At 38.3% G+C, this 25,448-nt stretch overlaps 1 protein-coding gene across 1 annotated transcript in view; it reads left to right on the plus strand.

Moving 5' to 3' along the window:
- Positions 1-25,448, plus strand: part of LOC140494151 (A disintegrin and metalloproteinase with thrombospondin motifs 15-like) — a 49,858-nt gene that overhangs the window by 19,663 nt on the left and 4,747 nt on the right. The window contains exons 3-7 of the mRNA XM_072593219.1: positions 6,927-7,059; positions 7,998-8,165; positions 13,823-14,106; positions 19,085-19,262; positions 23,400-23,575. Of these exons, the coding sequence (XP_072449320.1) occupies positions 6,927-7,059; positions 7,998-8,165; positions 13,823-14,106; positions 19,085-19,262; positions 23,400-23,575 (939 nt within the window). The remainder of the gene's footprint in view (positions 1-6,926; positions 7,060-7,997; positions 8,166-13,822; positions 14,107-19,084; positions 19,263-23,399; positions 23,576-25,448) is intronic.

A 25,448-nucleotide genomic window follows, 5' to 3' on the forward strand; every position in this document is an offset into this window, starting at 1 on the left:
CTGAAAAAAAACAACTTGAGATGTTGTCAGCTATCCACCCAAAGAGACATAAGAACTGAATGCAATGTTTCAAAAATAAATAGCTTGAACCCACCTAATTAGAGTTTGTGATTACAATCACAAGGTGATAGCAATCTTACTGCACAATTGCTATTCATCTCCAGAGTGTTCTGTCGCCTTTGCATAGATAGCAGAGACAGAAGTTTGTAACACCATATATGGGAATAAAACGATGAAATTAAAGTATTCAGCTTAGCTTTCAAATAAGAAAGAAAGATGTTTCTATGCCTGTTTTTATTTCTATCTCTGTTTTCTCTCTCTTGAGTTTCTATTTCCACCCCCCCACCCGATCTTTCTCTTTCTCTTTCTCTTTATCACAGAATTTATCTACCCCTCTCCTTCTGACTATTTCCCTTTCCCTCTGAATTTCTCTTTGATTTCTTGCTGTAGTTCACTGATGTAAGAATGATTAGGAAAGGTGACATATATGGAGCACACCTTCAAAACTTTAGAGCCCTTCAAAATGCTTTGGACAATGAAGTGCCTTTGGAGTTTGGAGACTGTTATGTCAGCAACCACCTACCAAGATGTTGCATCTAACACAGATGCAAAAAATAGCCAAACAGCATGATGATAATCAACTGAGGGACTTCCTGAAGTTCTCATGCATGAGGGAACTTCAGCCAATTTTATTTAATTCCATGGTACATCATGAGACAACTCAGTGCACTGAACAGAGCAAATGCTACAGAGCTAATCAACATCATTGCCATAGTATTGAAGCATTACTGTAGACTTTGTGCTCCAGAACAAACTGAGCCTCCAGTTAAGATGATCTATGATGCTCATCTGAAGCTTATCTTTTCATATGATGGGTTAACCTATCACCAGAATGGTACTGAACGAGACAGAGCAAGGCAAGGCCAGATTCATTCCTGGATCTTGTTGAGTTAAATGGAGTGATTGGTGTTGAGCATTCTCCAACTGGAGAAAGAAACGTTCAGCACCCCCTTTTATTATTTTATTTCCTAACAATAGAGTTACAGTTGGCTCTCATTGCCTGCTGAACGATATCCAGTATGAGTCAAACCCCGACTACTCTCTGAGTAAGGAAACTACCTCTGACATCTGTCCTATGTCTATGATTCCTCAGTTTGAAGCGATGTCCCTTCATGCTATCCATCACCATCCTCAGAAAAAAGTTTTCCCTGTCCACCCAATCTAACCCTCTGATTATCTTATGTGTCTCAATTAAATCACCTCTCAACATTCTTCTCTCTAATGAAAGCAGCATCAAGTCCCTCAACTTTCCCTCATAACACCTTCCCTCCATACAGGGCAACATCCTAGTAAATCTTCACTGAACCCTTTCCAAAGTTTCCACGTCCTTCCTATAATGTGGTGACCAGAACTGCATGCGATGTGCCAAGTGCAGCTGCACCAGAGTTTTGTACAGCTGCAGCATGACCCCATGGTTCAGAAACTTGATCCCTCTACTAATGAAAGCTAATTCACTGTATACCTTCTTAACAGCCCTATCAACCTGGGTGGCAACTTTGAGGGGTCTATGTACATGGACATCAAGATCTCTCTGCTCATCTACACTACCAAGAATCTTACCATTTGCCCAGTAGTCTGCATCTCTGTTACTCCTTCCAAAGTGAATCACCTCACACCTTTATGCATTAAACTCCATTTGGCCACCTCTCAGCCCAGCTCTGCAGCTTGTCTATGCCCCCCTGTAATCTAAAACATCCTTTGGCACTATCCACAACTGTGTCAACCTTAGTGTCGTCTGCAGATTTACTAACCCATCCTTCTCCGTCTTCATCCAGGTCATTTATAAAAATGGCAAACAGCAGTGGACTCAAAACAGATCCTTGCGGTACACTACTAGTATCTGAGCTCCAGGATGAACATTTCCCATCAACCACAACCCTCTGTCTTTTTTCAGCTTGCCAATTTCTGAGCCAAACTGCTAAATTGCCCTCAATCCCATGCCTCCTTATTTTGTGCAGTAGCCTACTATCGGGAACCTTATCAAATGCCTTACTGAAGTCCATGTACACCACATCAATCCACCTGTTTGGTCACCTTCTGTAAGAACTATTGAGGGTTTAGGAATGCAATTAATGTTTTGCAGTTACTAGCATGAAGGTGTAAAGATTCTTGTTAGCAAAATTCCATTGCAGCACAGTAAGGGGCTTTGTTTGACAATTTCATTTGCTGGTTTAAGTTTCAGGTGAACTTAGTAAAATATTTGCAATATTTAATTTTAGCAGTATAACTTACTGATGATGGTTGACAAGATCTGAGTCTAGGGAAGAGATCTATATATAGGAAGCATCACATTTCCTTTCAAAGTACTTTAGACAATTAATTTCTTTACAGGTTAATATATTGCAGATCATAGCAATGAGCATTTGGCTATGGAGGAAATCTGAGCTGCTTGGGTTGATCAGTTCAGGGTTCAGTTTCTTGTAAAATGGCAGAATTCTCAATTATATGAAATTTGAATGCATACCACTTAAAAAAGAAACTTGAACTGGAACCAAATTTCCTTGTTAGCATACAATTGATTTAAAGGTGCTTCATTTTTAACTTCTGCAGTTTATTTCTGGGTGAGTTCAATAGGTTTGGATAAGTAAATATGTAACTGACTTTAGTATCTTGTAACAAAGGCAATTTGATCATTTCCTCCAAAATTTGGCATTTGGAGCAGTCAGCAATCATGGAAAACTGAAAGAAAGGGTCAATTCAAATCTTTCGATTTAAGGTTTTATTCAGATCTTGGAAGACCTCCTCCATTAGTTAATTGTACAAAATTGCTACTGTGTCCTAACCTGGTAGAAACTGAACCCTGAACTGATCAACCCAAGCAGCTCAGATTTCCTCCATAGCCAAATGCTCATTGCTATGATCTGCAATATATTAACCTGTAAAGAAATTAATTGTCTAAAGTACTTTGAAAGGAAATGTGATGCTTCCTATATATAGATCTCTTCCCTAGACTCAGATCTTGTCAACCATCATCAGTAGATCTATAACTTCACTGTGTATACTAAGGGCAACCTCCATCCTCCTACATTCCTTCCTTTGATAATGTGTAGTAGCACTTGAAGCAGCCTTATTGGACTTTGTACAATGGGTTTCTTAGTTATAGGCATATAGGTGAGTAACAGCAGCAGACAAAATGTGGCAGACTGATTAAAATTCTCTCCCTGTAATAGTCATGATCCCTTTAGCTCTCAAGCGAATATCAACTTTTTAGATATAATTTTCCTACAATTCCACCTGTGGTTTTCAATGTATCTACCATGCCTTTGTCTCTCACTTATTTTTTCTTTGCACAATTGCAATGCATTTTATCTGCGTGGATCATGATATAGTCATAACTGACTTTCCTTTTCTTTAATAGTATGTGATCAGTTTGGATCTGAACTATTTGAGATCCTTTCTTATGTTTGCAAAGAATGACCCAGATTAGTCAGAAGCATCATAACAAACAATTCAAAAATGTGTATGCATCATACTACTGGAAAAACCTAATTTCTAGCCCTGGTTGCTATTTGGATTTTGCTGCCTATGAGCTATGTTTCTATCCAACATTTTTTATGAACATATATGTCATAGGATCACGAAAAAGATCAGACTCAAGAGAGCTTTTGAATTTGGTTTATATGGACAGAACAACGTTGTCTTAAATTCTTGTAAATACAGGGAGAGTATTGATACCGTCTTCCAGTCTTATCTTTCAGTTCATTCCCTTTTAACTCTTACTAGTCTCTGTGGGCACGTTATGTTCTGTGACAAATGGTTTCAGTATTGGATATGTCCAATTAATCACCTGCAGAGCTCTCTGATGTTAAAGGTCATTCTCAGGTCTGTTTCCCACCAGCTTGAATACTGGTGGACTACTATCTGCTTTTTCCACATCTGCCTTTCTGCCACCTCATCAGCTTTCATCTAATCAATTATATCCTGAACACAGTGAAATCAAAACGTTGCATTTGGCCATGGCTCTGATCCCATCGCTGGTGCATGATGTATTTCCTGATATCCAATTGCAGTCAGTATTTTCATTCTTTGTTCTTTAAGATTTTCTTTTGATATCCCCAATAGAGAAAACCAAGAGTATTTTCACAAATGCTTGCAGGATATAAACATTCTCCCCCCTCCCCTCTCCGCCGCTCCCCTCCCCCACCACCAACCCTCCCATTTCATTACCAGAGATGTCACATTTTACATTTTCAGAATTGCTGAGGCAGTTCTGCAGTAAAATAATAATGGATATGCTTTGAGATGGTGATGCATATCACGGTGTAACAGTGACATCAATAACATAAGACCATAAAATGTAGGAGCAGAAGTAATCCATTCAGTCCATCAGTCATGGCTGATATGATAATCCTCAATTCCACTTTCCAGCATTATCCCCATAATTCTTAATTCCCTTATTGGTTAGAAATTTGTCCATCTCAGCCTGTCAACAGCAGGCATGTTGCAATGAAAGCATGGAATACTTATATAAGATGTATATATAGAGAGCAGTATTATGTACAGTGGTGTAAATAAAAGAGTTTGCAGAAAGCTACTGGAGTCAGATTGCAGTCACTCATAGGTAAAGAAAAAATTACAGGTCACAAACTACCAGGGATACAGTCTGTTCTGATATAATGCAGTAGTTCCATTCCTGTACGATCCTGCATTATAAGAAAATTGCATCATAGCAGCACCATTAAAACCAATGAGATCAGAATCGCGTTATAGCCAATACAGGTAAGGAAAGTCTGTGTTCTACAAATAATGGTCTAAATTCTTCAATTGCATTATAGCCAATTTGTGTTGAAGAAAGGCACATTATAGCAGGACCGACTACACCATCTCTCCAATGGGCAGAATGAAACCTCAGCCAGAAATCTCATAAGATCATGAACTAGGTACTACCTCTAATGTTACTTAGAGGACTTATAAAGGTAAGTCACTGAGTATGCTAGGAGACAAATCAGATGTAAAATGAATTATTTGAAAGTGAATCTTTAAGTTTTCTGCACAGACTTTAAAAAAAACTATGCTGCCAATCTGAAATAAACCTGCAACAGGTCAGTCAATAACTAAAAAGGGAAAAGAGAGTGGGACTTCTCATCTTTATTACATTGCAAAAAGCATATTTGCTATTCAATTTATAAATTAAATTAATCTTTTACTAAACTGGTAAGTATAACTTTTGTAGAAGTGAGATACAACAGTAGGAATATCTGTGCTTGAGTGAAGAAAGACAAAAAAGGCCATATCTTTAACACAGTCTATTATCACACACTGATTAACTTCCCAGCCCTAGTCTCTCTCTCTCTCTCTCTCTGTCTGCATGACCCTGACATGGGTGGACTAAGCTATCATTAATGCTTTAAAACAGACATAAGTGATCAACAATGTACAAGCTATCATATCCATATGTCAGTAATCCATCTTCTGCAGCTGATGACTCAGCTGTGAATGTGAATCTTTACCCTCTTAATTTACAGCTGTTTTAAATCAAAGTATTGAAAAGAATAACTGAAAGTATTGTTGTTGGTAAAAGAATCACCAGGGATGCAGACTGTTCAACTGGTAAATTTTGCTGCACTTTTGGCTTCTTCTAGCATTTCCGTCTTCAATGTGTTGGAACTGTAGTTAGAAACCATTTGTCAGAACAGTTTACAGGAGTGTGTACATTTACGGTATCAGGTTACTGTGACATTTTAGTTAAACACAATCTACTGAACATACTTTTCAAGATACACTCATGTCAAAACATAATCATTCTGAATGTCACATGATGTCAGTTTGGAACATATTGTATAATTGATGGTGTTGATCTGGGCGAAATGTCTTCATGCGGTGTAATGGTTGGCATGTTTTAAAAAGTGTAATCTCCTCAGAGAATGAAGTGGATGGGTGGGTTTGGGGGGGAAAAGTGCTGGAAGGGTGTGCAGTGGGCTGCAGGATACTCTATTGCAGTGGAATATATTTTTATTTTGATTAGACAGAGTGAGATATAATATAATGGGAAACATTTCTCCCATTGTTGCAAGTGGAGAAAAGGCTGAGTCAGGTTTACTGAGGATGATATATATTCTGCATCCTTTCAGGATTTGACAGGGCACCTGACAAGTGGTCCAAACTTCCTTCATGCTTTAAAACTAGGATCCCTTGTCATTTACACTGGAATGTGGGAAGAATATAATGCCCTTCCAGTATGGAATCAGTTAGGGAAAGAAAAATGACTTTATACTTAGATATCATAGAAGGAATGTAATAACATCACAACTATCACTTTAAAGTCTATTACACGACTAAAAGCGAAAACAAATCTTTTCAATTCTTCATCATGCAATCAATCTTATTTTTATATTCACCACATGTAAAAGCTATATTTCTATACGGTTATGTGCAGCTCAATGTGACCGCTTGACAACTGGCTGTTACAAGAATGTTTCCAACCGCAGCCTAATTTTCATATTTAGCTGGCAAATGTATTTTGGTGACTTTATTTAAACAAAATTACTTAGAAATTATGTTTTGAAAACAAAACTCACTGTATGCTGGCTGGCCTCCCATTTGTGACATTTCCAATAAAATATTGAAACGTAATCTTCTGGCAATAATAAATGCTGTGCTGAATGATTTATCCAGCTTGTCAGACATGAATGATGTGAACCCAGAAAGGCTGTACCTTGAGTTAAAAGTATTCTGTGGTTTCACAATCATGAAGACCCCTCACTTCTATATCTCTAAACTGACTATTGCTAGCAGTTTTGTGGAGCTTTATAAATAGATGGAATGACAGTTTACTTTTAATGCTTAAGGTCTCCATTTCTGGTTAACATTTTTACGATGAACACGTCAGCTGTTTTACGATGGGTGTGTATTTTATTTATTTGTAGGACTTATGCGGTGCTCAGACTTGTGACACGCTAGGAATGGCAGATGTTGGAACAATGTGTGACCCAAAGCGAAGCTGTTCTGTTATTGAAGATGATGGACTCCCATCAGCCTTTACCACTGCTCATGAGCTAGGTATAGATTACATTTAGCTATGGCAATATATACAATGCTTTCCTATATTTTCATCCCATTTTTGCTTTAATTTTCAGTATATTGTACAATATAGTTCAATATCAATCATTACACTGATATTCCCCGCCCAGGTTACATATAAGTAAGCATATTGTGTAAATGTTGTGAAAATATTCTGATGCACTTTCTTGAACACAAGCAAAACATTGTCTTCAACCAATTCTTTTAATCAGGCAAAATAAATCGAAGCAGAAAATGGATTCAAGTTTAAGAAACAGAGTGCAGTGACTGGTGTGTACATGATATTTTTTATCATCAAGGAATTAAACAAAGAGAGAATTGATAATCCAGAGACAGTGTTGTTTACTAGCTATTTTCCTTTGGACATTACAAGAAATTGTCATGAGACTTTTGCTAATTAGTCAGTGAACTGTCCAGATCTAGTGAATGCACTCAGTCACTGCCAGGCACCAGTTGGCATTACATGCTTAAGTTCCTGGAAAGATGCCAGACAGTATCTTTATTGCAGCTGTGCTGAACGACTGGAGGCTGTTACAAATTATAGCAAAATGACCATGTTGAGGGACCATGCTGAATGGTCTTAATTCAGAAGAAGCTGGCATCTGCACAAATCATTTGCCCAGATATATTGATAACTTTTGTGGGAGGAGTGTGAGAGCTGATTATCTACTCTTTTGGCATTAAAAATTGATCATTGAAAATTATCGATAACACAGTTGGGAAATACGTGGACCTTACATAGTTCATTGAAGAGCAGTCTTAGTTCCATTAAGTGAGGTAAAATATCTGACAGTATTTTGCAATGTCTTTTGATAGAAAACTGGTTAAATGCATTAGATTACCCTAAATGATCTTGAGTAACTGACAGGATTCACGATTCTGCATTTAATTTAAAATTTCTTTGTCATTGCTTTTAGGCCATGTGTTTAATATGCCACATGACAATGTCAAGGCATGTGAAAATGTGTTTGGGAAGTTGAAGGACAATCACATGATGTCACCAACCCTCATACACATTGACCGCTCTAAACCATGGTCAGTGTGCAGTGCAGCCATCATCACAGATTTCTTGGATAGTGGGCATGGTAAGTGGGAATTTATTACTCCAAGACAAAGGCTGTGTGAATTTTTAAAACAATACTTGTAGAAGTAATCCACTTTCTACTCTCAACAGAATTTCTTTAAGTAAAGTTAATTTATTAAGTTGTTTTTCGTGGGCTGAGCCATTGCACTTGCAATAATACCAAAGATGCCTTTCACAACTAAAACAATAGATTCACTAGAGAGAAGCAAAACCAAAAACCGAACACAGTGTATTTTCATCACATCACATGCTAACTGAGCAGAAATTTAATGTATGTGGTGAGCTGTTGTAATGGGTTAGAAGCTGTGTTTAAAAAAAAGTTCTGAAATAGATGACCCTTTCTTAACCCTTATTTTAAATGGGTTACTACGTCAGTGAGTAGAACCATGATTTTTATATTGAAAAATTTGCATTAATCAATAAGTTTAGAATACCTGCTCGTGAAAAGTCTCTATGGCGAAAGGGAATTCCATGCTAGGGAAAAACAATGTTCTGTATGAAATGTTATATCCCTCGCTGCAGTAATCTTAATGGTTTCTTTATGATGATAATTGATTCTATTAAAAGCAATAATGTAAGTATTGTCCATTTCAAATAAAATACCATTTGCTAATATTTTGTCTTTAGCTCTTTGGCTGGAAATTTCTCACACAAATACAATTACTTCATGCACTCACGATGACTAATATGCAGAGAATTCACCAGCCAAATGTATTAATTAAATAAGATAGGGTTGGAGCAAATCAAATGGCACCATATCCATTCACTTTTGAGTTTTAGGTTAACAGATAATTTGGAAAGATCAAAAGTAATTTCTCTATCTTTGGCAATTATAAAAGACACTGCAAAAAAAAAAATAATTTGGGCATTCTTAACTAAAGGCACAAAACTGTTTACAATTTGATATTACATCGGCACTTTCAGTGTTCAATAAGCAAATATGACATAAGTGACTGTCAATCAGTACCCACCTCAACAGGATATGACGTATAAGTTCCTTGCCTTGTTCATCAATTTGAAGCAGTGATCACAGATATCTGATTTGCATAGAGTCTAGTGACCATTACTTGTATATAGACTTATCTTCAAATACAGAACCCACATTTTACCACGCATCCTTTTTTGTGATTGATCTTTTTACGTCTAAATAAAAACTCAGTATAGTGATTTTCAGAGACTTAAATGTAACAGGCTAGTTCAGAATATTAACTTAAGCATGGTATGAAATTGCTGAATCAATGAAATCGACACTGTAGTGTTTTAAAGATGTAAAGAAAGTAAATATTCAAAGCTCAGTTTAACAAGACACCTTGCTTTCCATTAATTTATTCAATGAGTTGAGTAAATTTTTAAAATCAATTTAATATCGGTTGATGTGTAAATTTACTAATTCCTTGCCCAAAATGCATGAGTGCTGTACTTATAGTATCCATAGTTTTTCAGGAGTAGCTTAGGCTCATTTCAAATGTTGATTGGATTGAAAATTAATATTTTATTGAAAGATCTAAATGTTTGTTTTGATATGTTTGTTTTAGGGAAAACGTATTTATCTATGATGTGTCTATTTTGCAGGTAGAAGAAATCTAACCATATTTGTAGGGAAAGAACAGAACACTGAGTTACTGAATTCAGTAATAAATTAAGCATTTAGTTAGAATTTCTCCCATTACTTTGAATGTATAATGTTGGAATGGAATGCATATATTGAAACAGAAACTAAAATGTTCTGAGCAGATGTAGATATAATTTCACATAATTTTGGCATCTGACTGGAAAGTCAGAGAGGGAGTGTAATCTTATTTGAGGCCTGACCTGACCAGCAGAATTAGGGCATTCAGTCCATTGAATCTGCTCTGCCATTCAATCATGGCTGATACGTTTCTGAACCCCATTCTTTTGCCTTCTCCCTGTAATCTTTAATTCACTTACTAATCATGAACCTGTCTACCTTTGTCTTAAATACACTCCGTGACTTGGCCTTCACAGCCTTCTGTGACAATGAGATCCACAGATTCACCACCCTTTGGCTGAAGAAATTCCTCCTCTTCTGAATGAGATCCCCCTCATACTTCTAAACTCCACTGGGTATAGACTCAGAGTCCTCAGCTGCTCATATGCCAAGCCCTTCATGTCTGAGACCATTCTTATAAATCTCCTCTGGATCCCCTTCAAGGTGAGCATGCCTTCACAGCTCACAATATTCCAAATGTGGTTTGACAAGAGCATTATATAGCCTGAACAATACGTCCACAGTCTTGTGTTCTTGCCTTCTCGACGTGAATGCTAACATTACATTTACCTTTCTAACTGTCAACTGAACCTGCATGTTAACCTTAAGAGAATCCTGAACTGGGATTCCCAAGTCCTTTTGCACTTCATCATTCTGAAGTCGAGCCTAAGCCTCGAATATTCCGACCAAAGTATGCAACCTCACACTATCCCACATTGTATTCCATCTAGCTCTTCTTTGCCCACTCTCCTAAACTGTTCAAGGTCTCTGCAGCCTTCCTACCTCCTCAACGTCATTCCTTCCGTCCCTCCATCTATCTTTGTGTTATCTGCAAACTTATCAACAATGCTATCAGTCCCTTTGTCCAGATCATTAATGTACAGTGTGAATATTGTGGTCCTAACTCTGACCCCTGTGAAACGCCACTAGTTACTGCTGCCATTGTGAAAAAGACACCTTTACTCCCACTCACTGCCTTCTTTCAGACACTATGATCTTTTAATATAAATTTTGTATCCTCTATCCTGCCCCACTAACTACCTGACGAAGGAGCAGGGCTCCGAAAGCTTGCACTTCCAAATAAACCTATTTGACTATAACCTGGTGTTGTGCAACAAAGTTAACTTTGTCCACCCCAGTCCAACACCTGCACTTCCACATTCTGTCAGTCAGCCAATCCGCTATCTTAATTGCTTTTAACTTTAAGAAATAGGCAGTAGGGTATTTTTGGAAGCACAGATGAAGAAATCCTTATAGTAGAAAATAAGGCAAACAAAGAAAGCTGGGTGATTAGGATTGCTCACCATTTCATGCTCATCAGGGCAAGGATGACTGAGGGAATGATAAGTGATAAACACAAACTGGTCAGACATCAGTGTGGTGAAAGCTACAAGTACACAGACACTTGACAGCAACTGATAATCTGCTGTGTGGAGTGACAGCAGTTAATTTTTTTGTTTTATTTAACCTATTGCTCTGAGTCAACCTGTTCAGAAATGTTATTATACACCTCTGAATTAGGTGGGACTTGAACCCAGCTCTCTTGGTCTAGGGAGAGGGATGCTATCACTGTGTCACAAGAGTCCCTTGTAATAGCAGTTGCTATTGTGTGCCTGATAATAATCACATGACACAATATTGGTAATCCTGTTACTTCTCATGAGATATTTGCTGAGTTCATAGTTTTAGAACAGAATGAGCCAGGCAGAGTCCAGTGGCTCTGTTCAGGCTGCTTAACATGGGCAGCTGTCTAAATTCAAAATCAAAAAAGCCAGACAGTTTAAAAGTTTAATTGATTTGAGATCCCACATGGTGCAATTGCTCATTTGTAAGGATTAGTGCAGCTGTGTGCTTTGGATCAGAAAACAGGATTTTAAATAAAATAATAGTCCAAGTAAGCAAAAGATTAACTGAAATCAAACATTGAAAAGCTTTACTTTACTTAAAATTAAGGGGAAAATTATCTAACAGAAACTATTTTGAAAAAAAAGTTCTCTATTCTGAAGAAGCGAAAGTTTGCAATAGAGTAGAAGCACTTTTGTGAGAATATTAAGCTTTCCCTGCATTGCCTTAACAATGGACATCATTGTCTTGAACTCATTTGGAATATAATTTTATTTTGATTTGTATGCTAAATACTTATAAAAATTGAGCAAAAAGCATCAGCCAAATTATTGTGCACAATGGTAAGTGCACATAGGATTTGGAGTGAGTTTATAGGTTTGTCAAAATTATGCAGGGATATAAGGAAAACACAAAGGAAACTAGAAAACACAAGCACTGCTAGTATAGGCCCACTCCACCATTCAATACAACTCTTGCTGATACTGGGTCACAATTTGGAGTACTTTGAGCAGAAAAAGTTAAGGAAGAATTGAAGAGAGATGTTCAAAATTGTGAGGTGCTTTGATAGAGTAACTAAGCAGAAACTGTTCAGGTAGGTTGGTAAGCAGGGAACACAGATTTAAGATAATTGGCAGGAGAACCAAAAGGAAGATGGGAAGATTCCTTTTTAATGTAGTGAGTTATTGTGATCTGGAACATGCTGACTGGTGGTGGAGGCTGCTTCACCAGTAACTTGCAAAGTGAACTGAAATTGGTTAAATTCAAGAAAAGAAAAAAACAAATTGCAGGACTATGGGGTAAGAGCAGGAGAGTGGAACTAACAGTCTAGTTCTTTCAAAGACTTGGAACAGGCAGAGTGAGTCTTTCTGTGTGGTAGGATCATTTGATTTTATGTGCCTTGTCTGGACAAAATACTAGTATTTAGAGAATTGATTTGGAGTTAATTTTGAATGTTAATTTAAACTTGAGAAATAGCACTGAGAATTTAAAAGCCAATGAACCATTATATTATTGTTCAGATTATAGACTTGAGGGAGATATAGATGACCACATGGGTTGACAAATGGGTTTGTTGGTAATTCTTTTTCACAAACAATTGCATGATTTGGACAAAATTCAAGTTAATAACAATGTTGCAAGAGAAAAAATAAAACTGTGAAGTCTTTTTGCAGAGGGGGTGAAGATTGTAATAACCATACTGGACTGTTACAGGTTCACTGATTTGATGGTAGCCAGTTGACATGATAACTTATGGAACCATTCCATATTTGCAATTGAGATAATTGTTCCCATTCCCTTAAAGCAAACTGCAAGATATAATTTTGTATTGCACTGTGCACACCATGAAAACGTTGTAACTGATGTTGAATTAGTATTGCATGTTATTTACGCAAGCAATATATACAATTTAACTAATTGGCTGATGTACTGGGTCCAGATGTTTCTTAAGTAAATGCTACTTCTTTGACCATTCTAACCACATGTTAGAAAACAGATTTGGTTATCTGTTATGAAAAATATGTCACATTCCCAGCTGGTTGGGTTGGATCAGGAAAATAGGAGTGTAGTTTCATCTTTCATCTTGTGAATTTCCTCTTCCAGAAGAATTTGCTGGGGTGCATTAGAAGCATTGTTGAATACCATAGACAGCTAACTGGACCATTTCAGACCCAATTTAGGCATCATTTTTCAATGGTGCTATCATTTTGATAGAGGCTTCATACTGCAGTGGCACAGCTGTTGACAAGAAAGGCCACAGTCCAGTCTATCACTCACCCTGATATAGGCTTCTCCCCTTCTGTGAATTCTATGCAGGCAACTGGGATGTTCTCATACTCACCTGACCCGCTTTGCTCACCTCAGATATATGCTGGATCATTAATTGTATGGTGAACAGATAGCTGAGCAATGAGGAGGCAGAAGGTTGTGCTGCTAACATGGCACCACCAGAACATCCGACCCTCTGAGTCATTGCAATGAATGCTTTGTTTTAGTGAAGCTTCCTGAAGAGAAGACCAAATGTAGTTTTAATTTTAACAATATGTAGCCACGGAATATCAATGGTTAATCTCTTTCATCCACAGGCGATTGTCTGCTAGATGAGCCAATGAAGCCAATTACATTGCCGGATAGCTTACCAGGAGAAAGCTACAACTTGAACCGACAGTGTGAACTGGCATTTGGGGTTAACTCCAAACCGTGCCCTTACATGCAGCCTTGCATAAAACTCTGGTGCACTGGAAAAGCCCGTGGGCAGCTAGTGTGTCAGACAAGGCATTTCCCATGGGCAGATGGAACAAACTGTGGTGATGGAAAATTCTGTATGAAAGGTGTTTGTGTTGCAACCCACGATGTGACAAAATATAAGGTGAGCTCTCCAAATAATTCCCATTTTGAAAGAATGTTATAGCTGCGTGACATTTGAGTTTCCATTTTTTTTTTCATTTCACACTAAATATTTGTATTCAGACATTCTGTGATATGTTCATGTTATACTTCCTCGGATCCTTTTTCAAATCATTGTTAAAGTTATCTTACATCTAAAATCCACCCAGGGTAAATTTTGAATATCTGATCTACGAACAAGAAAATTAAATCACACAACTTTGGATATATTATGAAATTGAAATTATCTCGGTACTTGGTACATAAATTGACTTTATTTCATTACAATGTTTCAATCCCCAGACAAAGAACATAATAAGTAACACGCAGGAAAATATGTCACAGCAAAATCCACAGGAGTTCACTGGCAAGCATAATCAACTGTGTTGTGTCATTGAGTTCAGATATTTGTTTCAATACCGTTTCAGTATTATCTGTCCTTGATACAGTTACATCTGGGTGCAAATTGTTATTCCATCACACATAAATAGATTAAAATTACCATTTAAGTTAGTTACTTTCTATTTGTGTCCAATTACAATTGAAGATCTGGGGGCACTTGGAACCTTTGAATTTAATTAAGTACATCATCAGTCACAATTTTTAATAAAGCATAAAAGCGAATGATTTACACAAGAACAAAACACTTAATCTTATAGCTTTTTGGCTGAGTGCAAATTGGGTCAGGTTTGGTGGAGTGATTCTTGCCTTCAGGCAGAACAAACTTTCCACCTTTATATATTTCAAAAGCTGACGCATTAATTGGCATTTCAACACTTCCTGTTAAGTATTGATTTCGGTGCCACTCCAGAGCAATTTACCACCTACTGGGGATCCTTGAATTAACTGGCATCCCTGGTGCAGATACCATCTTTAAATGTCGTTGTGTGCCCAGACAAGCACAGTCAGTCCAGAGCTGCCTTGTCCAGTTCCTAACTTTTGTCCTGGGCGTGGCAGGTGGGTGACTCAATGCCTCACTTTGTGGGCATGGTCCTGCTGGATGGAGTGGTTTCTAGGTGGGACTTGCTTTGTCCCCAAGGACCAGCATTGGAGGCCAAGACCTCAGACCATGCCAAGATTTACTCCAGGGTTGGCATCCAGGTTAACACTTTCTCAGCCACCTGGAAAATCACATGACACTATAGGAAGAAAGTTAGCGCCCTTCTTCAGCCTACTAGCATAAGTGCCACCATCTTCTTTCCGATCGCTTACCCTCCCTCTATCTCTGCTACTGGACTCACCTCCCACCATGTTCTACCATTCTCACAAATGTATTCAACATCTTCCCCACTCACTTCCAACCACATCAAATTGCAATAATGCTAGCCCTGCATGCCCTTTGCAAGGCCTGCTCATTTGCTTGGGATGGTCCCCACCAGCACCAGCAGCGGTAGCTCTGTCATCCATTTTCATCTCCCTCCCTCTCATGCCTGGAGCAAATCAGCCCGCAGTAGGACAGAAGGAGTCAAAATAAGTAATGTGCTGGCATTCAACTCCTCATCCCTGATCAGCAGAAGACCTTAACTCTGACCACCCTGAAGAAGGTCTGGACTGTTATTGAATGCTGCCCTTGACTGACACTGTGCCATGATTCCTTGAGTGAAAGTTATTCCCCATAACTGGACTCAGGCCTGTTTTCAACTGCTGTAATCTTCCAGTACCACTATTCCAGACCCTGTTTTCAACCAGGTAAACTTTCTGGCTTTTTCCCTATTTGCAATGGTATGGCAGGACAGAATTATGTGAGCCTCGTGCCTCTGGCTGAGGGGCCAATGTAGACAAACCCAAGGCAATACAGGAATCCAAGTAGGGTGAATGTGAGTGAATGCTATGAAGAGCCTGTAGATGTAGACTACCTGTAGATGTAGACTATCTGGTCAGGTCCACACCCCCCCAACAAACCACCGTACCCTGCCACCGCAGGAATTGCAACACCTGCACCCACACCTCCTCCCTCACCACCATCCAAGGCCCCAAAGGAGCCTTCCACATCCATCAAAGCTTCACCTGCACATCCACCAATGTTATTTATTGGATCCGTTGCTCCCGATGTGGTCTCCTCTACATTGGGGAGACTAGATGCCCCCTCACAGAGCGCTTCAGGGAACATCTTTGGGACACATGCACTAATCAATCCCACCACCCTGTGGCCCAACATTTCAACAGGACATGCAGGTCCTGGCCCTCCTCCACCACCACTCCCTCACCATCCGACGCCTGGAGGAAGAATGCCTCATCTTCCACCTCAGAACACTTCAACCTCAGGGCACCAGTTTCCTCATTTTCCCTCCCCCCACCTTACCTCAGTTCCAACCTTCCAGCTTCCAGCTCAGCAGCATTTCCATGATCTGTCTTACCTGCCAATCTCCCTTCCCACCTATCCGCTCCACCCTCCCCTCAGACCTATCACCTCCACCCCCTCCCCCATTCACCTATTGTACTCTTTGCTACCTTCTCTCCAGCCGCCCCACCCCCCATTTATCTCTCCACTCTGGAGGCTTCCTGCCTCTATTCCTGATGAAGGGGTTTTGCCTGAAACTTCCATTTTCCTGCTCCTCGGATGCTGCCTGACCTGCTGTGCTTTTCCAGCACCACTCTGATCTAAACTCTGGTTTCCAGCATCTGCAGTCCTCACTTTTGCCTTTTAGGTGTAGCCTGGTCCAGTCCATGAGCTGGCTGCAAGACCCTGACTGCAAAGTGACTTTTCTGCAGCATTACAATGAGAGTTATCAGTACAGCCTGAAATTACATCATTGAAGTGCAGAAGTATCCTGTTAGTGGATTAGGCATACGCTTTGAGGATTCATACAGCCTGGTACCTGTTGGATGCCAATATCCATGATGTGGGGTGCATGTGACCAGTGCCCATGGAATGTCCCCATCACATTGGTGCTTAGTGTCCCACATGGTGGTCCTTTTGGATCAAGTGGTGAGTTTTACTCACCAGGAACTTACTCTGGTTTCCATATCAAGTTTCCCAGATTGCTGGTTTGTAAGACAAATTTGGTCATATTGCAATGGTGGCAAGCTGGGCTGTTAAAAAGGTGTTTCACAAGCAATAATGAGCTTCAATTGGGAACTTGCTGGTGCTTAGTGAAAATCCTGCCCCTTCACTTGAGAGAACCATACAAGATGTGGCAAGATGGCCATGATGTGATGATAGGCTCAGCAAACTTATCACCTGATTCTGCCACTCATCCCTCTATAGCCCACATTGCCCAGAGCCTGATAAGATTCCACCTCAAATGCTTTGTGGCCAATTAAGCAGTTTTGAAGTGTAGTCATTATAATAATGTAGGAAACATGGCATTCAATTTACATACCTGTTCCAACAAACAAAAGTGTGATAGTGACTAGCTAATCTGAATTTTTTGATGTTCATTGAATGTTAGCTCACCTGCCCTGCTTCAATGTAGTTAAATGTGGGATCTCTCCATCCAACTGAGAGGGCAGACTCATCCAAGAAACCAGCATGTCCAGCAGTGCAACACTCATAATTAAACTGGAATGTTAGCTAGTTCTGAAGTTCTGGAGGTGGACTTGAATCTAAAATTCTTTGATTCATAGGCAGAAATACTGTAGGAAGCTTTCATGTTTAGTCCTAATGCTAACTCATTCACATCATTAAATAGCTACCTTCTATGAATTTGTAAGCATTAAAATAGGCACCATTGAAATGTAATAAGATGGAAATCTTGTGCGGTATCTGAGTTTAAGCACATTGATGTTATTGTCGCTCCAAAGAAACCCTTGATGAACATTAATCTTTCAATTTGTTGCTAACATAATGTCAAAAAACTCTTCCTATTAATATACATCAGGAGAAAATGCAACTTAATCTAGTCAAGCATCATTTATTATGTCTGACATTGATAAAGAAGAGATTCATTTTCAGTGTACGAGGCTTTCATCGCAACAGTCAAATTAATTTACCTTAGTCAACAAACTTCCAAAATTATATCTAAAATGTTAACAGATTGAAAATGGTAATTGGATCCAATAAATTTAAATAGTCTTGCAGTAAATGCTGTCACAAAAGTCGTTATGTGTGTGAATGAGATCGATTCTCCTCTCTCTTGGATATACACAGTCAATTGCAAAAGTTAAATAAATCTCAGCTTTATTAACACAAGGGCAGCTTGAAATGATAAGCATCATGATCATTTACTGTAGTATGCAAATAATTCATCCTGATGAATAATTAACTTATTTTACAAATGTGAGTTTGTGCCTCACTTAAATGTAGTCTAGGCATACAGTCTGCAAAACAACATACTCATCAAAACAAACTTCTTGGAAATGATAGGGCATTTTGTTTCTTGATGACTAATTGAACAGTTTATTTGTTTGAATAAACTAGATGGCATATCTTTTTTAAAGTTTGATGAATGCTTAGTTGACAACACTTTGAAATAAATAATGAGAAGGTTAAGCAAGCTCCCACAGCAAATAAAACTTGAAAACATATACTACAAACTCACGGTTGCTGGTGTGATTCTGAAAGTCGGGGGTCAAAGTCCCTAATGAATAAACATGTCCCACAATTAAACAATAATAGGCCATGGAAACCATGTTTCTAAATTAGTGTTCAATATGGAAGTATTGACTTTGACATGCTGAAGTTGGCTGGAGGGACTGGTCATTCTTTCTTGGAATTGGGTTCCTATCAAAGAAAGTCAGAATGGTCAGCCCTGAGAATCTCATTTCAGTAATATTAGATGTCTATTAATCTAGAATATAAATGTATGAAAATAATCAGTAATTGATCACAGCATCATAAATATTTTGGCGTTTGCATTTGGCATTAGGAAGACCAATCAACTCCACTTTAAAATGGATAAAGGAAAGCTTACTTACATCTGGGTTTCATTTAAAGTTAATAATTGTGTCATTCTGTATTATTTTGTAATATTGACATCAGTTATACAATTTGTGGGACTAAAATGAAGGTCTTATTCCAGGTCGATGGCAGATGGGGAAAGTGGGGACCTTATGGAACATGTTCACGCACATGTGGAGGTGGTGTGCAGCTTGCCAAGAGGGAATGTAACAAACCAGAACCTGCCAATGGTGGAAGATATTGTGAGGGAATCCGTGTCAAGTACCGTTCCTGTAATTTGGAACCATGCCCCGACAACGGTAAGACATTTATTAAAGACATATTGCACTGCTATTCAATCTAGCTTTTAATAACTTGAGATTTTTCATTTAATGTTAGCAGATGATTGTTATTCAGTTGTATACATTCTGTAATACTCGGGTTTTGGGAATGTAGGACATCTTCACTTGGTTTCCTGAAAGACTTGTTCTTCCTTTAGATCAAAGCCAATTTCCCTACCCGTTCTGAAATGGCAATGATAATTTTTCAGGTGAAGGATGGTTTAATAGACTGGACAAAATAAAAAATGTTCTTTTAACATTAAGGCTAAGCCCATGTTGATAGCAGAAATTCTTCGATGACTGGAAAGTCCAAAAGTTTCAACATTAATTTTCAGTTGATAGGAACTAATATTGTGAAGCTGTTCATAATTTAATATCATTTGGCAATCTCACTAGTGAGGCCCCAAGGATAGCAAGGCCTAGGGAAATTCATACTGATGAAATACATGGCACTGGTTTGAAGTTTGAGTTAAGATGCATGGCGAGAGCCAAGTAGAAAGCTTTCATTTGCAAATGACTTTTCAGAAGTGCTTGATACTGATACAGCTTTAAATGTGAAGCAGTTAATGCTTCAGTTGTGAAAGAAAATGAAAAGAATAATCTCTTCAAGATGCTTAAGAGTAAGGTCTGAGAAGCCTTGCAACATAGTCCTGATAGTCATATTCATGTTAAGTATAAATTAATGCACAGCTGAAAACCTATTTAAAGATTATAATTTATTAAAGAGGTTTGAGTAATGTAAATAATTTAGCTTTTTTTCCCCATTGCTCTCAGTAACTTATTATTAGTTTCACTAATTTTTACTTTATCATAGTTGATAGTTGTCTTAAGGCTGATGACTAATTTGCCACCAGAAATGTTTCTTTTTCGAAAGTTACTGATAAGCCAAGGCCAAATATTTAACAACAAAAGACAAAATCCTATCCTTCCATGGGATGCCTGCAGTATGTCTGCCAAGAAGACCCTCTAGGTAGGGAAGCAAAGCAAATTAATTCATACAAGTGGTAGTTCGATCTGAAAGAGTATTTAAATGAATTAATGTCTTACTCATCTGAATTGATATCAATGGACAATATCACAGTGCCCCCATTTACCTACTTTGAATATTAACAGTGCTTTTCAGGCACTTTTCTGAAAGGTGACAATGATGAAGAGTGAACAGAGTAAGCATGTTCTTAAAGGCTCTTTTTTAAAAAAATTTCTGTAATTCATTTAGCCTAATGTCTGACAAAAAGAGTTTGACAATTATATTCTTAATCCTTCAGAGATGCTGACATTAGTTTTGTGCATTTGACTTGATGCTCAAATGATATGGAATGTGGCACATACCTTTCTGCTCACCCCCAGTTCAGAAGAATTTGTTTGGATGAGTTGCCATAAATGTTTGTTAACATGGTAATTATGATTACGAAATTGTAAAGTTTATTCTCAGATCACCTTAAAGGTGTAAATTCTGGCTGGATGACTATATGGTGCAAGCCAATATGGCATCATTCCTGAAACACAGAATAGAATAAAGTCTTTGCATCAGGTTTGTGGAGTGTTAGGATATCGAACTGTCTGACGTTTTGTATCCGACTTCCTCAAAAGGTTCCCTTTTTGGTTTAATTTTCCAGAAGACGGCATATGTCTTTAGATATTTTGTGCAAGGGACTTATACAGATGTCAGATAAAGATAGTTCACACTAGATTTATTTTCCTTCAGTGGATGAAAAGAAAATAACTCCTGGATGGTAGGTAGTTTGGGGAGCGATGTTTCCTTCTTTTGTATATATTAATTCACAGGCACAAAATGAATTATTTTCACTCATGGGAAATGAATCTATTTGTGGGTCTAATCTTGAAGGACCAGTACATTCTCAAATAAAAAGAAAATATTGGAGAATTTCTGCAGATCCAGCAGCATTTGTGAAGAGAGAAACTGATTGCTTGCTTTCAATTGCAACTTCGTATGACACTAGCTGGGAGTAGTTTCCTATCCCTACAAGGTAAAGGAGTTGGTTTCACAGATATGGAAAGTAATGACCATGTTCTAGTACGGACATAGCCACGTTGCATTCTGATATTAGTGCTGATAGCATGACTGCCATAATTCTTGATTGCATTTGATCAGAACACCATACGATTTGGGAGCAGAAGTAAGCCATTCAGCCCATCAAGTCTGCTCCACCATTCATGGCTCATCTGACAATCCTCAACTTCACTTTCCTGCTTTTTCACCATAAGCCATGATTCCCTTCCTGACCAAAAATCTGTCTATTGATAAGAGGATCAAAAGTGTTCACTGTATTGCACCTGTGATCTACCAAGTGTCTTGATTAGGTTAAGTAAGACCTCCCTGTTTTTTATGTTGTATTCCTTTCGGATTAAAGACTAACATTCCATTTGCCTTCCCTATTACCTTCTGAACTTGTGTGCTAGCCCTTTTTGTGATTTTTGCAGAAGGACTCCCAAATATCCCTGTACTGTATCTTTCTGTAGTCTCAGTCCATTTAAAGGATAATCAGTTCCTCTGTTCTTTTTGCCAAACTGTATAATGTCACATTTTCCCACATTATATTGATCTGAGAAGTTTTGTCCACCTGCTTAACCTGTTCCTCTGTATTTTGCATAGTCCTCACTACCTGCCTTCTAATTTTTTTTTGTGTCATCCAAACTTAGCTAAAGTACATTCAATTTCCTCATCCAAGAAACAAATGCATTTTGTAAATAATTGTAGTCCTGGAACTAATCACTGTGGCATTCCACTAGTTACAGTTTGCTAATTGAAATATGTCCCTCTTATCTGACTTCTTTAGCTATCCCACATTAAAATATGACTCCCATACAGTAGATTCTTTATTAAGTTGCATAAATGCCTTACCAAATGCATTCTAGAAATCTAAATATTTTATAATCACAGCTTCCCCTTTATCTATCCTGCTAGTGACCTTAAAGAATCCTAATACATTTGTCAGACATGATTTTCCCTTCATACAGCCATGCTAACTTTGTTTGACTGGACAGTATGTTGTTTTGCTAAACATTGTGTTGTCACATCATTTATAATAGATGCTAAACATTTTCCCAATGACGATTTGAACAAAGAGACCTCGGAGTGCAGGTTCATAGCTCCTTGAAAGTAGAATTGCAGGTAGATAAGATAATGAAGAAGGTGTTTGGTACGCTTTCCTTTATTGGTCAGAGTCTTGAGTACAGGAGTTGGGAGATCATGTTGCCACTGTACAGGATATTGGCTAGGCCACTTTTGGAATATTGTATGCAATTCTGGTCTCCTTCCTACCCGAAGGATGTTGCAAACCTTAAAAGGGTTCAAAAATGATTTACAAGCATGTTGCCAGGGTTGGAGGATTTGAGCTGTAGGGAGAGGTTGAATAGGCTGAGGCTGTTTTCCCAGAATGTTGGAGACTGAAGGGTGACCTTGTGGAGGTTTATAAAATCATGAGGGGTATGGATAGAATAAATAGACAAAGTCTTTTCGCTGGGGTGGAGGAGTCCAGAACTAGAGGACAGAGGTATAGGGTGTGAGGGGAAAGATATAAAAGAGACCTAAGGGACAATATTTTCATGCAGAGGGTGGTACGTGTATGGAATGAGCTGCCAGAGGAAGCGATGGAGGCTGGTACGATTGCAACATTTAAAAGGCATCTGGATGGGTATATGAATAGGAAGGTTGCTGGGTCGGGTGCTGGCAAGTGGGACTAGAGTAGGTTGGAATATCTGGTCATCATGGATGAGTTGGACCAAAGGGTCTGGTTCCATGCTATGCATCTCTATGACTCTATGATTATGACAATTCATAAGCCAATTTGCCTATAGTTCTTTCCTTTATCTCCCTCCTTTTCTGAATAAGGTTGCTATGTTGGCAATTTTCAAGGATGCTGGAGTCTCTGTGAGAGCACTTTGAACATAACGCTAGTGTGTACATGTGGACTAATAGCAACATTTGTTTTGCATGCCCCAGCCCTTGCTCTTCCATCATGATAAAACTTCATAATCTTTCTGAGTATACAGATTTTCAGTTATAGGAAGGTAAAATATGATTGCATTACAGTTGTGTTTATTGCTTTGTGACTGTTTATTTACGATTGTGTTTGTCATGTACTTGAATCGCAGGTAAAAGTTTCAGAGAGGAGCAATGTGAATCCTTCAATGGATATAATGTCAATACAAACAGACTTGCACCATCTGTTGTTTGGGTTCCTAAATATTCGGGGGTATCACCGAAAGACAAATGTAAACTTGTTTGCAGAGCAAATGGTACTGGATACTTCTACGTTCTTGCACCCAAGGTGAGTGCACGGAATATTTTATACTACATATTCAAATGCCAACTGTCTAATCTTTGACCTTTTGTTTACCACTGTCTTTCAGCAGCTACTGATTTACTCAATCAAACCTTTCATCTATCTTTAATGCTCTCAACGCCAAGCAAAAACTATTGTTCTCTCTCACTATCCCTCTTGGTATCACCCACATCTCCCTTCCTATAGTACAGGAAGATGGATGTGAAAGAATATGGTTTAGCTATCTTCCAGCAGATCTGGCTCAACTACACAAAGTACACCCAAATAAACTATCACTACATGGATGAATCCAGAACAACAAGCATTTGTTCTAAGATAGCTGTGAACAAAAAATGAATCTAGAAGCACCTTAAGATTGATTTAAAGTGAGGCTTGATTCATACATGAGGGAAAAGGGCATAATAGGAAATGGGGCAGGATCAGTACCTGTGCTTAGACTGGGAGGAGGATCATAAGGAGTACACATACAGGCCCTGGATTTGAATACTTTGTTTGTGTCAATTTTTTATATACTTCTATAAAAGTGCCTCAACCAATTCTATCAGATCTATAAATTCCTCAATATAACCATCTCTGTGTTCATTCTGGAACAGGAATAGGCCCATTCTTCCATTTGATCCCTTATCAAAACTTTCATTTTTCCCACAGATGAAGTAACCTTCAAAACACCACATCTCCCAGCTGTTCAATTTTTTGCTGGCTTCACCTATTTCCTTTAAATTCACTTCGATTTCAAGCCCCTGGCTTTAGCTGCAAGTCGATGAGAATGGGTCTAATTCTACCCTGTGGACCAACTAACAGGAAGCTGTACTTTGGTCAAGAAAGTGAGCTTTTTTTTAATCCCTGTGGAAAGATGCCTAGCCTAACATTTTGTAGGGAGCTGACAAACACAACACATAAGGCTGGCAGGTGGAGGTAGTAGGAAAGAAGTCTTGGCATTTAATTAATAAACCTTTTCTTACCTATCATGATGCCAGAGCTGCCATTGAAGTGGATCAGTTTTTAAAACTTTATTTTAATTGATTTAGGAAGAACTTTTACTCTATGTCAAACTAGAGTACATAGTTAAAGTATGTACTCTAGTTTTACTCGATTTTCACTGCAAGTCTGGGACTGAACAGATGAATTTTTAAATATTCTCTTTGCAATCTTTGATATGATGGTATCAAATAATATTGATTGCAAAGCTCATTATCTTAAACCAAAAATCTCTTTATACAGTGCTCAGGCAAGTTGAGTCCAGCTTATGTTATTGTTTGCCTGTAACATCAAAGTGTCATTAAAATCAGGGTGTAGATTATTTTTCAGTTATGTATATATTTATGAAATGCTGTTTTATAGACTGGATGAGATGCCAGAAAAAAATAATTTTCCATTGCTTACGAAAGTAGATTCACAGGATGTGAGCTTTATTGGCAAGAAGAGCAGTTACTGTATATCTATAATTGTCCTTAAATAGCTATTTTTGTCCTTTGTGAAATCCAGGTAAGAGTCAGTTTGATTGATGTAGATACGGACTCACATACAGATCAAACTAGATAAAGGCAGCACCTTTTCTTCCTTAAAGAACATCAGGGAACTAGATGGACTTTCATGACCATTTGGTAGTTTCATGATCACTAATACTGACAGTGGCATCACAGTAATGTTACCAGGCTGGTATTTCAGAGGCCCAGCTTAATATTCTTGTGACATGAATTCTAACTACACAATGGCAGCTGGAATGGACTACAAGACTGAATTAGCAATCATAGAATGGTCAGGTTGTTGTGAAAACCCACCTGACTGCAGTCACTCAGCAATATGATTGTCTGTTAGTTACTCACTGAAATAGCCTAGCTAGTAAAAATATATATTT

The sequence above is a fragment of the Chiloscyllium punctatum genome, chromosome 23, assembly GCF_047496795.1.
Source record: "Chiloscyllium punctatum isolate Juve2018m chromosome 23, sChiPun1.3, whole genome shotgun sequence".
Taxonomy (NCBI): Eukaryota; Metazoa; Chordata; class Chondrichthyes; order Orectolobiformes; family Hemiscylliidae; genus Chiloscyllium; species Chiloscyllium punctatum.